Below are 15,225 nucleotides of genomic sequence, written 5' to 3'. Positions count from 1 at the left end.
CCAGTTGTTAAAAATGTACATTGAATGCAATGTAAAGTAGGACTACAAGGACCATCACAACATTGAAATTCGACGTAATTGCGTCAACGTCATGGGGCAGCGTCCTTATATACGTCACATGCCCGGATGTCGGTCTTTTTTTCATAGCAAAGGTAAGACAGCCTTGCTTTCGTGTTACTGTGGGAATAAAATCTGTTTTCATCTGTGTTATAGAACAAAAAATCAAGCCTCCAAATATCAGGATACGAATCTGTGTATTAAGATGATGCCTTAGACATCGTTATTACCATGATTTATCCGTCATGTTTCTGTAATAATGAACACTTTGGTGTATCGGCAAACCCTAGGCCACCGGCTAGCCTTCGTGCTCTGTGTAACGCTAGCTAGTAGGCTAATAGAAACGTGTTGCTCTTCTTTATACTCCTGTGCTCTTTACACGTACAGTTCCGCTGCCTCATACTTAATCTTACATTAAAACATTTAAAGATAATTTTCAGTTTTCTTAGGAGACAAATGGCTGCGTAGCCAGTGAAGTGACTGCGCTCTCCGGTGTTGCTAGCTGCTAGCTAACGTTACTTGTCATGCTTCTAATGTATTGACGATGGCTGCGGTCCTTAGCACTCAACTAATTTAGCAAGGGTCTGCGAAATGATTGAGCTTATTCCTGTTGCTTTCAAATGCAGAGTGTAATTCGACAATGACCATTTTAACTTGACGGGTCTTGTTATCATTTATACAGTACTAGTCTGCAGTATTTGATACCATAGCCAGAGCACTACTAACAGTACACAACACACTATCCAACATAGACTGGAATACTGTTTTCGCCATGTCAGTCATGTAAGAGTCATCCTGCCACATTGCTGCAGTCTGTGTAACAACATGATTTACTTTGTGTCAGATGGCAGAAGGTGACAAGAAGTCTGCCAAGAAGAAGCACGGGAGCCGGAACCCGGTTCTGGCCCGGGGCATTGGCCGCTACTCCCGCTCCGCTATGTACGCCAGGAGGGCCATGTACAAGAGGAAGTCTAAGACCACTGAGACCAAGGTGAGGGCAGATCCATGACGCCCTGCAAAATGAATGACGAAAGACGCCATATGCACATCAGTTATTGTTTGTCTTATTTTGATAATTGCTCTTGTTTCAGATGGAGAAAAAGATTAAGGTGAAGCCCCAGGCCACCGTTGTCAAGACTGTTGGGGGAGACAAAAATGGAGGCACCCGTGTTGTCAAACTGCGCAAGATGGTGAGTGATGTGGCCTGGCTTTCCCTTCAGATTGAACTGTGTTCATCTTGACGACATCTGAAACATTGGATGTAATCATGCAAAGACAAACAGAATTCATAATGAGTAGGTACAGAATCAGACCATTCAGCAGTTGCAAGGCTGAACTGTTTTGTACTGTTGTGGGGATCCATCAGAGGGACAGAAAAATGGACCCAAGTGTCTGGGGCAGCAACAAAAATAACACATGCACATAAATAAATGTATTTAGTTGTCCTGCGACACACACTTAAAATGTTGTTTTTCAAGCTACTTTGGTAACAGCAAAATGGTAGAAATTGTATTTTTAGTCTACAACTTAACAACTAAACACTTAGCTAAAACATGACACTGCCTAATACAACAGTCCTGCAATAAATCCTACTGTCATGATGGTTGTAATGTTAAGAGTTCCTCATATTTTCTCCACCTTATTTGTATAGATGAAGGCAGGCTAAATAACAAAAACCTCTGTTGAATGCAGTACAGTTCAAAAGCGCCACAAACTATGCCCTCCAGAACTATCAAAGTTGAATCAACACCTCTTTAAAATAGCTTCAATACAATTTGAACATAACCCTCATGAAGGTTGGATTAATTTCAGGAATACATTTGATCTAGCCAGGTGTTCCTAATAAACTTCCTGCCATAAATGGGGTTGAATTTTGCTTTTTTTATTCTGATAATGACTGGTCATATCAGTTCAGAAAGTGCTGTCAACTCTAAAAAGGACCCACTTTGTACATGTGTCATCCCTGGATTTCCCCAGCAAATCCCAAAAAATAAAATGGTAACGCATTTTTTATGTGCCCCTACTGTAGCCCCGCTACTACCCCACAGAGGATGTTCCCCGTAAACTGAAGAGCCATGGGAAGAAGCCCTTCAGCCAGCACAAGAGGAAACTGCGCAGCTCCATCACCCCAGGAACTGTCCTCGTTCTGCTCACTGGTCGCCACCGTGGAAAGGTGAGAACCATTTCTGGCACATGGCTTGATAAGAATGTTGTGAATTAGCAGAAATGACTGACAAAATACTTTTAGAGGATTGGAAAAACTTAACAGGTCAATATGTTGTAATCCACTTTGTATGACAGGGTGTAGAAGCAATGTTCTACATACCAGGTCCACTGTGGAAGTTTGAAGAGCAGGAGCCTGTGGGGTCCTGACTAAAGCAGGATCATTTCCATAACCTTCATATATTGTACAAAACTTGTTTGACTTGATGCAGACTCAAGTATTAGTCAATCTCTGATCCAGATGTAAACAAAAGGATCTCTCTCATCTAAATTTTAGATGTCAGAATATAGGCCTGCATTTATTCTCATTGCTTTTTGGGTTTTCGTTTATTATGTAGATTTGTTACTAGAAAACAAACATGATCTACAACATGAAATATAATGGATGCAAAATACGATATGCACTGTCTTTATATATTCATACATAGTTTGTGTCAACATTAAAGTAATTTATTGTGTGTAGTAGCCTATCATAGTGGATGGTATATTGTTGCAGCAATACTGAACAACAGCTTTATGGTTGAACTCAGCAGTCACCCAAAATTTCAGACAGTGGTGAACAGCTAAAAATGGACACGTTATAACCACAATGAAGCACTTGGAGGAGGCGAATGTGGAAAAGAAGGGACTTGACTGAAGGAACCCCTCCTGTGGCATTTTTTAAAATTCTGCTTAAGGACACATTGTGGGGGTTAACGTCAGTATAGTCACACACCCTCGATAGCACAGACGTTGTCCCTCCCACTCTCAAACACTACATGGGCGAGTTATGGAAGCAAGTATGCCCACACAGACTCTGTGCAGCGGCTGACCTAAATAATGTTTCAGCCATTAAACTGACAGGCAGAGAGCCCTCGATAAAATTAGGGGTGCATGTCAAGTAGATGTGTTTTTCCTCTGTTTAAGTAGCTTGGCTTGAGATTGGATTGCATCTGATAAATTGTCATTCATATGACACAAATATGGATTAGTATTTTTCTCAGCTCACTACTTCAGCTGAAAAGTTGAAGGATCTATTTTGTGTCCAAGTTGGGACTTTAATATAACAAGTAGTGGTTGCAGTAATTGGCCGCATTGTGTGCAAAGCATTACCCAATATGGTAGCTTCATATCTATGATGCTTGTTTTTTTTTAGCGCGTGGTGTTCCTGAAGCAGCTCTCAAGTGGTCTCCTGCTTGTCACTGGTAAGTGTGACTGTTTTTAGTGGTAAAGATCTTGGTTATTCAACATTAATGCGTATTATAGAAGAATCATCTGTAATTCAAAGTAGTTGCGTTGTTAGCATAATGTTTGACATCTTAATTCTCCTTTTTTAACTGGTGTTTTCTTTTTTGCATACTAGGCCCTCTTGCCTTGAACAGAGTTCCCCTGCGCAGGGCTCACCAGAAATTTGTCATTGCCACCAACACCAAAATCGACATCTCTGGCATGAAGCTCCCCAAAACTCTGAACGATGCCTACTTCAAGAAGAAGAAGCTGAGGAGGCCCCGTCACCAGGAGGGAGAGATCTTTGATACAGAGAAAGAGGTGGGCTAGCTTGGATATTTTTCTCATAGTACAGTATCCTACACACTTTCTATGGGATATGTGGTTTCCAGATTAATATCTGACTCAGTAGTTTTCTTGTTCTTCATTTGCAGAAGTACCAGCTGACAGAGCAGAGGAAGGAGGACCAGAAGGCTGTTGATTCTCAGCTCCTGCCCCTCATCAAGAAAGTACCTCAGCTGAAAGGATACCTGCGCTCTTCCTTCTGCCTGTCTAATGGTGTCTACCCACACAAGCTGGTTTTCTAAATGTGTTGTAATAAAAGTACCACCGTCTTACGCCAGCGATTGTCTCTTTTGTTCCAACATATAATATATACATACACATAATGTGTACACATAGCTTGGATGTTTCCTAGCCAGTTTCTACAATAGTGTTTAAGTTGTAGTTTTTATTGGTGAAATTATCATTAGCAGGTTTCATTGTCTGACAATGAAAATATCTTTGCAACTAACTAAATATGAATACCATACAAAAGCAGTATTCAAGGTTGTGCTTCTATAACTCTCAAAGACAGTGGTTCATCATAATGAACTTCTTGACCTCAGCATATTGAGTGTGTTAGATGCCACAATGCACCCGAGTCTTATGCCATTACATAACAGATACAGGTATAGTATGTAAAGTATGCACATGGGACATAAGTCTACATCTTAAAACATGACAAGTACCTGGTTGCATGGGATTGTAAATGTCCTGTTTTATTTAGTATATGATGAAGCAGTGCAATGAAATGACCACACCAGACATTGGACCCAGACAGCTTAAAAGCTACACTTTAATAAAAAAAATTACATGTCTAATGTAACAAGACAAAAATAAATACAAGTGTTTCATCTCTTTAACATGGCCACGGTTTTTATCCTCAAAAACAGAACATCGTAGAAAGCAGCACAGAAAAAGGCAGCGGCCCCTTGCCAAGGAATGATAAGTGCCTTTGTCGAGTCAGTCAGTACTGTACGTATGGTTAGCTGATGTTGAGAAAATGCGCTCCCTCAGCCGGACTTGAACAGCAGAATGGCCACCTGACCCAAATAGAAGTAAATGAAATGCTTGGTCTCATGAGTCACGTAGCTGCCAAAGTTCCTCCCAACGATGCAGTGCCAGGTTGGGTTGTATTTCTTGTCAAACTCCTGTGTAGGAAAAAGACACATTGTATTCATCAGTCATTTATAGAAAAATCTTAGAGAAGCATACAATATGGTCTTAGGGGCTTTTGTCAGTCTTAATGATGTCACTAAATGAAGTAGTATTTATATTATCAGGCTCTAAGAGCTAGACACTACATTTTGAGAACTGGGTTATTTGTGACAAGTTTAAAATCTGGCTATTATGTGGTTGTAATTCTTAAATGTGGTCTATTTAGGTCCATACAGCTAAAATAAATTATAGTGAGGGGAAATTAATGAATGTATGTGCTCATTTGATTTTTTTTTTTTTTAGTTATCTTACTGATAAAATCCTGTATCCAATCATATTGCCAATTTTGCAAACACAAAAAATATATACTTGGACAATTTAATAACCCTAATCACCTGCTGTAAAAACTAATTTGAGGTATACACTTCCAAACACTGTGGGTGCATGAAAGATAATATACAGCTATTTCTATGACCATCATGACTGTAGGTGTGTTCTTCTCCACTCTGAGCAGGAATGCCATCACTGGAGAGAAAAAATATGGTCATGGGGTTTGTGGAGGACAGTCAGTCCAAGAGGAATAGGTTTCCTCAGGAAGAGTGGAAACAATTGGAAATACCAGACTGGGTGTGTGAGATGGATGATGCACGGGTGAGTGAGTGCAAAAATATCTTTACATAACTAGCTACAAGCACATGATTGAAAAAAGCTGTCACTTTAACAGATATAATAGATTTAACACATGAGTAAGCAGGTGAAAGTTACACTGTTGGAACCTACATAGTGAACTGAGCTGAAGGGGAAGACGTTGGCTGCACAAGCTGTGGTTTACCTTTTTGATGTATGCAGCAATATCTTTCTCGATGTTGTACTTCTCCAAGGCCTGTGTGGCACACTCCACGGCGTCCTGCTGCATGTCCTCCGACATGTCGGCATTTTTGATCACTGCCTTTCTGTCAGACATGGTTGCCCTGGGAAACCAAAACACAGTGGAGGATTCATCATCTTCACAGGCGCATTGGCACACGCACACGCGCACACACACACACACACACACACACACACACACACACACACACACACACACACACACACACAATATAATCGACTCAAGCCCCCCGAGCAAACCGAACAGTCATCGATTGACTGAAACGGTGCTGTGTGGAGACCATAAAGGGTCTCGTCAGTCGGTAAGGGGAAAAAACGGCTAGTTAGTGACGAAGTTATTATATAATAACTGACACATTATATTTGAACTAGCCATTTCTACAAGTGTTGCATAACAACTTCCATCGGCTGCAAGCTCACTGGATGCGCGCTCTGCGTAGTTTCTATGGATACGCAAGACATTTGAGATTATCGTCTCAAATTTACCAGAGGTTACAACAAGAATCCTTTGAAATGTGAGTCTGCAAAATGAAAGCACATCGCTGCGAAAAGCAAACGTTAGACAGCAGCGAAAAACGTGCCTTAACCGCTTCCAAATAAACACCGCGTCCTCACAATAGTATAACGTCTGGCATAAATTTGACTTAAATTATCTCAAGTAATGTGTTAGTGTGAGAAAGGATTGCTGGCAACATCTCGCCGCATGCATCCTGAGCGTTGATGAACTGTTGATTAGCTAACGTTAAAGCACGACAACTAGCTGCTCATTCATCCAGCAAACGGGAAAAAAACGACGTCTAAGCACAGATCTAGTCGTTTCGATTACATTCAAATGAGAATAAAGTAGATATCGTATCATGTTCTTCATGTGAAATTCATAAATTTACCTATTAGTCCCCCGTATACTGTCTGAGTAGTTTTAAAGAGACGACTGCTCCTTCAGTGACAACTCCCGCGAAGTGGTTGACACAAAAGTAATGTGGGTGTGTAACCGTAAGAGACTGTTGCCTTGCTGTGCTCTCATTGGCTGATATTAATGCACTTGGCGAAGTCATTGGCTGGACGAAGCTTATCTTTCCGCTGTTTCTGACTGCATTTTATTTCAAACCATCATGCCTTGCGACACCATCGTTGCCGTGGTGACCATTGTAAACAACTTTACTGGCGATGGCACCATTGCGTACAGCGATGAATTGCACACAACATAAAAACGAGTTTTATATTAAACACTTGTTCTTTTTAGATTTTTTAAAGGAAAAGACTTTGACCGTACTTCGTTATAACAAGTTTTTTTAATGGGTATGAAAAAAAAATTAAACATTAGTAATGTTTTAGACCTTATTGGGACTTATGTTAAGTAAGAAAACCAGAGAACGATACTGTTGTACATACAAATAATATATATTCTGAATGTGAATACTAAAAAACTCTCATCTTCTCCCATTTCACCTGACAACATGACAAAACAGCTCCTACAGAACCAGGCTCAGGGTGGGCAGCAATCTGCCTCGACCGGTTGGGTTTATGAGGAGAAAGAGGAGGTGATGGAAGGAGAGAGGAGAAAAGAGAGAGAGAAAGAGAGACCAGGAACAGCTGTATAGGCAATGGTGTTATCAATAATAAGATAGTAATGATGAGTAGTGGTATATCTGGGTCCCGCTGCTCCAGAAACAGAGATACCTGCAGAAAGAGGAGAAACACAAACTGTGGAAGAGAAAAAAATACAAAGTTAATGGCATAAAGTAGTAGATCGAGAGAGAGAGAGAGAGAGCCCAATGCATCATGGGAATCAGTCTAGCAGTCTAGCTCTATAGCAGCATAATTATGGGACGGTTCAGGACATACTAGAGCCAGCCCTAACTATAAGCTTTATCGAAGAGGACAGTTTTATGCCTGATCTTAAAGCTAGAGAGGAGCCTGATAGCTGAAGGCTCTGCCCCCCATTCTGCTCTTAGAAACTCTAGAAGTAGACCTGGGAGTGAAGTGTCCAACTGGGAAAATAGGGAACTATAAGCTCTTTAAGGTACGATGGTGCCTGACCATTAATGGCTTTGTAGGTGAGGAGGAGGATTTTAAATTCTATTCTGGATTTTACAGACGCTAGAACAGGACAGACGTGATCTTGTTTCCTAGTTCCTGTCACTACTCGTGCTGCAGCATTTTGGATCAATTGGAGGCTTTTCACTGAGTTATTGGGACGTCCAGACAATAAAGAATTACAGTGGTCCAGTCTTCAGGTATCAAATGCATGAACTAGTTTTTCAGCATCCTCTAGACACAGGATGGGTCTGATTTTTGCAATGTAGCGCAGGTGGGAGAAGGCTGTCCTAGAGACTTGCTTTATATGTGAAGTAAAGGACAAGTCCTGGTCAAAAATGACACCAAGGTTTCTGACTGTAGCACTGGAGGCCAAGCTGATGTCAACCAGAGTCAGTATATTATCACATTGTGTATCTTTGAGGTGTTTGGGGCCAATTACAGTAACTTCAGTTTTGTCTGAATTTAAGAGTAAAAAATTACTGGTCATCCAGGTTTTTATGTCCTTAAGACACACCTGAAGCTTGGCCACCTGGTTAGTTTCACCGGGCTTCATGGATAAGTACAGCTGGGTGTCATCTGCATAACAATGGAAATTTATCTGGTATATCCTAATAATATTTCCTAGAGAAACCATACATAGGGTGAAAAGTATTGGTCCTAGCACAGAACCTTGTGGAACTCCATGACTGACTTTGTTGTGCACAGAAGAATCAATATTAAAATGAACAAGCTGGAATCTATCTGACAAATATGACTTAAACCAGCTTAGTGCTGTTCCTTTAATGCCAACCATATGTTCTAGTCTCTGTAATAAAATCTTATGATCGATGGTGTCAAATGCAAGACTAAGATCTAGCAGGACAAGTACAGAGACAGGTCCATTGTCTGAGGCTATGAGGAGATCATTGGTAACCTTAACCAGAGCTGTTTCTGTGCTATGATGGACTCTAAAATCTGAGTGAAAATCTTTAAACCATTCCTGTGCAAATAATCACATAACTGGTTTGCAACGACCTTCTCAAGGATTTTGGAAATAAAGGGGATGTTGGATATACTGTAGGTCTATAATTGACTAAAACATCTGGATCACGAGTAGGCTCTTTAAGTAGAGGTTTAATTACTGCAACTTTAAAAGCATGTGGTACAAAACCTGTTGATAAAGATAAGCTAATCAGACTTAATATAGAGGTGTTGATTAAAAGAAAAACTGAACTGGACAGCATATCTGAGTCAGCTGTGGAGAGGAGATGGTGATTTTTTTCTCTAACAGAGACAATTTTATTTGTAAAGAAACTCATTAAGTAATTACAACTGAGGGTTAAAGGAATAGATGGTTCAACAGAGCTATGGTTATCTGCCAGCCTGGCTAAAGTACTGAACAGAAAGCTGGGATTGTTCTTGTTTTCTTCTATTAATGATGAATAAATAGGAGGTTCTGGCTTTACAGAGACTTTTTTTATATGCTGATAGGCTGTCTTTCCAAACCTTTAGAAATTCCTCCAGGTTAGTAGAGCGCCACTTCCTTTCTAGCTTCCTTGAACTTTGCTTTAAAGCTCGTTATGATGTACATCACCAGATAATTTTCTGTTGTTATAACTTGAAAATGTCTTTGTGATGAGAAGAAACGTGTTCTATTCTATCTTATATAGCCAAAAAGCCCATCCTGCAGCATCCCACTTTCATTAAGAAGAATTTCTATATTTATAATAAACACCTTTTATTCAGAGGATTCTAAGAATAATGTGAAAGTGAAAAAAAAATGACAACATCATTTATTTTTCTCATACATCATCAAAGTTGACAGTTGGACATTGACAACCCCATTGTTTTACAGTTAAAAAAAAAATTCTGAAGTAAAAATACTAAAACTGAGGGAGATATATATTCTCATTTGCCCAAAATTTGTGTCTATCAACATAAACGGAGCCAATTAACCACAAATATCATTTGGATCGCCCAAATTGGAAGATAAATAACACAGGTCGAAAAGCACACCCTTAAATTTCCATGGAGAATGAGCTTTTAAAAAAATACTAAGATGTAGTAGCGATACTGCTGCCTTGTCTAAATGTGTAACAACTACACATTACCTCCTCGGCCAAAGTGTTTAAATACTCAACTGTCATGAATAGTGGTGATGACAGAGTCCTCATTGTTCATGATGGACGAGTAACAATTGTAACAAAAGCTAGTCCACTTTAAGACTGCTGTTCCCAGGTTATGTTGAAATCATTTTCTGGTATATCAAAAACTAAAATGTACACAAGAGTGGTAAAAAAATAAAATAAAATAAATTACTGTTGAGCATGATTTAAAAACCTTCTTTAACAATTGAGGCCATAAATCTTCATACACAACCATAGAGGATTAAATGTAGGTAAAAACAAAATAACAATTTGGTTGTGCAGAGCATGTGTGTTTAGTTTAAAATTTCATTGATAGGGGTGATTTCCACTTACAATAGAAAAAAATGTTCAAAACAAATAAGTACAATGACTTTCACAGTTTTTTTCTTTCCAATAACATAGTTGAATGGTCTATGAAAGACTAACACACAAACCAACACATTCGTACACAAGCTTCCAATCTTGTTTGCAGGGAAGCTGTAGCCTTAAATACATGTGTAACTGTAACATCACTCGCTGCGGTCCTTTGGCTCTCTATATCTGTACTGGATATATTCAAAGATGTCTCTCTCGCTATCCACCAACAGAGGCTCCCCTGCCACACCTACAACAGATCCACCAAGAAAAACAGCTGTTAATAAAAGCTGAGGGAATGAATCATTGGTTACTGACTGATGACAAAGGCAACACAGGGCTGGAACAGTGTTCAGATGGTTTATGACATGTTATTTGATTGAGACTCACCAGTGACCCCAAGTGGCCGTATGGTGTACTCATTAAGAGTGAAGCCCTTCTCCAGAGCATGAGTTCTCATATTTTTATTGAAGATATCACTTCCAGTGAAATAAAGGACTCCACAGTAGTACTGGTCCTTGGGTATTAACCTTGGAAAGCAGGAACAAACAGCTGATTAGAAAAACAAAAAAATAAAAACAGAAGGTTGCCTCTTTACTTTTTGCTGTGTATCCAGAGTTACAATACTAAACTGGGCCTGGGCCTGGGCCTGTTACTGTAGTAGGTAGAGGAAATGTTTTAATGTGAAGATCACAATTTGAGCCCCTCAACAAATGAAATCAAATCCTGACAAAGGATAATGAATCCCTACCCACTGACTCGGTCCATGCTGATTTGTATAAATATATTCTTAAAAAACCTAATCTAATCGAAACATTTAACATAAAGCAGGGCACCTAATATCAATACGCCTGTGAAGGTATTCTTCCTCATCTTCATCACTCTGGTGCAGCTGGCAGACTCCCTAGAAAAACAAGATCCAGAACATTGTGACCACAGTCATGTGCTTCATGGGTTGGCTATAGTTACTGCTCTAATTGTGTTACCAGTCACAACATCATAAACATACAGCTGAGTACACGGGACAAAATAAGTACAAGCCTCACCATGAACTTAGTGTCTCCTTTGGACAGAGTGTCGGTCACAAAGCCAATGGACTCCAAATGGTCGACCACAGCATGGAGAAGCTTGGGCTGGAAAAGAAAAATTGAACAAAATGAATTAGAAAAAGATCAAACGAGTCAACCTGCAGTTCATGGCAACACACTGTAGTGTGTTAAGTGAGAGGATAAGTGAGCTGTGGTAAAGAAGAGTCTTACCTGCTTCTCAGTCTGAGAGGTGTAGTCTGGGTGGGTCAGCAAAATATCAATATCACCACTCGATGCAGCACCTGTAAATTAAGAACATGTGAATCAATAATATGAATACCAGAGTTTGAACTCCTATCATATCCTGAACATCTGCTGTAATAAATTTGAATCAAAAGTTTTACCTCTCCTGTAACTTCCACAGATTGTTCCAATATATTCTGTATCAATTTTCTCCAACTCTCCAAGAATCAGTGTCTAAATGAAAACATCAGTACACAGAGTTAAACAAAAAAAAAAATTAATGAAACTTACAATAATATTACAAAAAAATATGAATGCTTGATCACCTCCATCTTTTCCATTTCAGCACGTGGAATTCTTTTCTCAAACTCCTCAAAGTACCTGGAGGCAGTGAAATAATCCATGAAACACAGCTCAATAGAGTAAGACTTATATTCAAAGAAGAATTCATTTTGATACTGACTTACTGACATTTTGATGCAAACTTACCTGAGTCCAATCTGTTGATGATGGTTTAGCTTGTGCTCGATCTTTTTCAGATCTAAAAATGCAGCAAGAAATTACATTGAAGAACACTGCTTGTTTGATTTAATACCATAGCTAAATCTACATTGGGCATAACATTTATTGAGCATGCAATATAGTGTGGGTCAAACAAAACATGGTCATACAAACAAAATTTTAACAATTGTAATGTAAGTTAACTGCTAAACAAACCTTCTAAGGTCTTCACCCCTTCATCAAAAAACTTCCTGGCAGCAGCAGGGCTAAAGTCAGGAGCCAAAAGATGTAGTTTGTTACATGAAGCACATACGATAAACCTGATCATATAAATCTACAAAAGATTCCTGCAACCCTCTGGCAACTGAATTGGTAAGCCATTGCATTTTAATTAGTCATGATGCATTTCACTGTGAATGTCCGTGCAAAACACTTAATAGGTTTTTAATTTGGGTTGGTAACACATACCCAATTCCAGTAACCCTAGTTAGGAAATTGATGGAAGAGCTGGTGTCATCATTTCGGATCTAGAGGAAAATATAAAAGAAGCACATCAGTCTGTCTATAATACGCAAAAATGAAGCTATTATTAAAAAAATGTGCAGTGTGTCAACAATCATGTATACCCATGCCCAAAGACTTGCCTTTTCCAGTTTCCGTAGTTTGCCAGTCTGTAGAAACTCATCAATCTTTTCTGCTATTTTAGTTCCAACACCATCCTGTTGAAATTTGAACGCAAACATGAGGGTGCAGAATGTTGTGCAGTGCGATCTGCAGCGGTTATGTAAGATGTCCAGAGAAGCTGTTGACAAACATTTTCAGGCTACAACAGAGGGCATCACGTAACACACAACCACTGCAACAACATGAGCATATTAGTGTTAGGGAAGACAAATAAGGACGGGGTCATTTCCAGTTTCCAGACATCAGTACCCTGAAATGAACTGTCTAAAAGCAGTAAAGATGAAGTCATCTATCCTGGTTAAGTTCAACACAGAGACATCTTAAAACATGAATCTAAGACATCATGAATCAGATCAATTCACCATAAAAAGTTACAAAGAAAAAAAAAAATCAAAAAGTGTTTACATGCCAACACAAAGTAATTTGAAAAGAAAAAAAATTGATTACTGTGGGAAATCTATCCGTCTATCTATCTATCTATCTATCGATTGTAGTGCAAAATTTTAGTGTGATGGTATTTGTAACTTGTCTTCTTATTGTAATTGGAAGGTTTAAAACATCATGAGGATGCTCTCATGTAACCTCTTTGTAGTTGACAAACTGTCTCAATCTCAGTTGAACTGGCCTAGACTGTGGCAAAGAAGACTGCATTCCATCCCAGCAAATGCCTGCCTGTGCAGCCTGAAATCACCAACTGCCAGCTCAGGGTGGATACTCCCACATTTTTGCTTGCTATAGTATAAAAGACAGGATTATTCTGATTTCAAGGCTCAAACTTTGTGGGGACCTTTGATCTCTGTATAGATGTTGAGCCCATTTGAGGCCTACTGTTTTGAATAAAAGCCACAAAGGCAGGCCTGAGTCTTGATTCTTATTTCAGATTTCCACAACACTATCTATCTGTCCGTCCATCCGCACATCTATCTCAATTTGTATTTGTTTTACTACAAAAAATCTTAATATGCATCTGGACCATTTTCATCAGGTTTTTATATACTCACTGAGTTTTACAAATTCACCAATGTATTGATTATAAAGGTAACCAATAAAGATGTTAAAGTTGTATTCAGTGCACATACCAGTTTTTTGGCCTCTTCACCACTTCTGATCTTGTGAGGGTACTTGGCAATGGTAGATGCTGCTTTCCTAGCCACAGAGCAAAATAAATCTGGTTATGTAATAGCAAAACAACACAGATATAAAAAGCTTTTATTGAATTTCTGCTATAACAAGGTTAAACAAAGTTTTATCCAAATTAATCATCAGGTCAATGTCCTGCCCGCCTCATTATGTTCAGTATTCAATGCATTATACACTCACTTGCCATTAGGCACACCTAAACTAAAGCAGTTTGATGAAACAGCCCTATCATAAAATTTACTCTCATGAAGCTTATATTGATCACTTTATGTTGAAACCATTTAAAAGAGGTTTTAAATTCAATATTATGGCTATCTTTATTAATTTGTAATTATTTGTATTGTTGGGTGTATAATAATACAATTCAGAAAATCTACAGCCTTAAAAATTACCATTAAGTTGAATCAACACCATTTCCCAACTGTTTTAACAAAAACTGAACACAATAACCTTAATGAAGGCAGGATTTATTACAGGGTTGTTGTATTAGACTGCATAAGTTCTAGCTGTGTGTGCCTTATAAACTTTTAAGTTGTGCCTTTTGTACCTTAAACGACCAATGGATGTATTAAGTTTCAACAGGATTATCTTTATTATTGTATTCTGCTGTATTCAAGTAATTAAACCGTCATCCTAACTCAAAGAGACGTTAAGAGACGAAACAGACCTTACCTGTAGGCATTGTACTTGTGTATTGCCCTGTTGACATTTTTCTCGTAATTGGCCAGCTCTAGAAACAGAAGTAAGACATTGCATGACTTCATATTTCCCTCATACCCATGCCACTGTTTTAGGAAGCCATTTAAATATGAGGCATTTAAACGACAAGATATTGGCCATCGGCCTAAGCAACGAAAATTAGGAAATGCGAGAAATAAACAGCACCAGTTCGCATAGTACAGAAATACATGATACATGTGAAAACTTCTGTTATTTTTAAAATTAAAGACAGAACACAGCTATCACGCTAGCTAATGTTAGCAGGATTTAACCGTCTGACTTACCCACAAGAAAGTCTGTTATTCCCTCGTTTAGTGATTCCTGTGGCGCTTTCCTCTTGCTCATTGTGGATTTGACAAGCCCTCAAATGTCCTTAAGAAATTTAATCGGTCTTATATGCATGCAAAAAAGTTTAGACCTCTTTGTATTCCTGGTTAGCCTTTAGCACATTAGCTAGCTCACGCAGAACAATGACCAACAGACGTAGTGGGGGTGGAGCATGCGTCATACGTCATAACTTTTTTTTTTAAATCAAG

General features: G+C 38.9%; 3 protein-coding genes across 3 annotated transcripts; 1 reads left to right on the top strand and 2 right to left on the bottom strand.

Moving 5' to 3' along the window:
- Positions 1–134: 134 nt before the first annotated feature.
- On the top strand, positions 135–4,108 carry rpl6 (ribosomal protein L6). Its single transcript, XM_071483542.1, has 6 exons — positions 135–1,048; positions 1,149–1,247; positions 2,087–2,230; positions 3,416–3,464; positions 3,623–3,807; positions 3,921–4,108. The coding sequence occupies exons 1-6, from the start codon at positions 902–904 to the stop codon at positions 4,071–4,073; spliced, it is 777 nt and encodes a 258-aa protein (XP_071339643.1). The 5' UTR covers positions 135–901; the 3' UTR covers positions 4,074–4,108.
- A 471-nt stretch (positions 4,109–4,579) lies between these two features.
- On the bottom strand, positions 4,580–6,881 carry dynll1 (dynein, light chain, LC8-type 1). The gene is made up of 3 exons (XM_071483545.1): positions 6,741–6,881; positions 5,798–5,936; positions 4,580–4,958 (listed from the first exon to the last, which is right to left on the bottom strand). Exons 2-3 carry the CDS (start codon positions 5,927–5,929, stop codon positions 4,821–4,823), a joined length of 270 nt encoding a protein of 89 aa, XP_071339646.1. The 5' UTR covers positions 5,930–5,936; positions 6,741–6,881; the 3' UTR covers positions 4,580–4,820.
- A 2,768-nt stretch (positions 6,882–9,649) lies between these two features.
- On the bottom strand, positions 9,650–15,176 carry polb (polymerase (DNA directed), beta). Its single transcript, XM_071483534.1, has 14 exons — positions 14,974–15,176; positions 14,642–14,699; positions 13,909–13,975; positions 12,790–12,864; positions 12,614–12,672; positions 12,362–12,411; positions 12,134–12,185; positions 11,971–12,025; positions 11,806–11,878; positions 11,633–11,703; positions 11,420–11,506; positions 11,210–11,277; positions 10,764–10,903; positions 9,650–10,623 (listed from the first exon to the last, which is right to left on the bottom strand). Exons 1-14 carry the CDS (start codon positions 15,032–15,034, stop codon positions 10,529–10,531), a joined length of 1,011 nt encoding a protein of 336 aa, XP_071339635.1. The 5' UTR covers positions 15,035–15,176; the 3' UTR covers positions 9,650–10,528.
- Positions 15,177–15,225: the final 49 nt, after the last annotated feature.

This window comes from Trachinotus anak, unplaced genomic scaffold, assembly GCF_046630095.1.
Source record: "Trachinotus anak isolate AG129_WGS33_773 ecotype Australia unplaced genomic scaffold, CSIRO_AGI_Tana_v1 ptg000008l, whole genome shotgun sequence".
Taxonomy (NCBI): domain Eukaryota; kingdom Metazoa; phylum Chordata; class Actinopteri; order Carangiformes; family Carangidae; genus Trachinotus; species Trachinotus anak.
Note: the sequence above shows the minus strand (reverse complement) of the source record. Positions and strands in the feature narration are given on the sequence as shown.

What these genes read in the sequence shown, in the direction of transcription:
- rpl6 (XM_071483542.1), top strand. Translation starts at nt 902, where the DNA reads ATGGCAGAAGGTGACAAGAAGTCTGCCAAGAAGAAGCACGGGAGCCGG. An exon ending in TTGTCAAACTGCGCAAGATG is followed by an intron (nt 1,248 to 2,086) that starts GTGAGTGATGTG and finishes CCCCTACTGTAG; the next exon opens with CCCCGCTACTACCCCACAGA. An exon ending in TCTTTGATACAGAGAAAGAG is followed by an intron (nt 3,808 to 3,920) that starts GTGGGCTAGCTT and finishes CTTCATTTGCAG; the next exon opens with AAGTACCAGCTGACAGAGCA.
- dynll1 (XM_071483545.1), bottom strand. Translation starts at nt 5,929, where the DNA reads ATGTCTGACAGAAAGGCAGTGATCAAAAATGCCGACATGTCGGAGGAC. An exon ending in TTGCTGCATACATCAAAAAG is followed by an intron (nt 4,959 to 5,797) that starts GTAAACCACAGC and finishes TTTCCTACACAG; the next exon opens with GAGTTTGACAAGAAATACAA.
- polb (XM_071483534.1), bottom strand. Translation starts at nt 15,034, where the DNA reads ATGAGCAAGAGGAAAGCGCCACAGGAATCACTAAACGAGGGAATAACA. An exon ending in AGGGGTGAAGACCTTAGAAG is followed by an intron (nt 12,186 to 12,361) that starts GTTTGTTTAGCA and finishes CTGCATTTTTAG; the next exon opens with ATCTGAAAAAGATCGAGCAC. An exon ending in CATCAACAGATTGGACTCAG is followed by an intron (nt 12,026 to 12,133) that starts GTAAGTTTGCAT and finishes CACTGCCTCCAG; the next exon opens with GTACTTTGAGGAGTTTGAGA.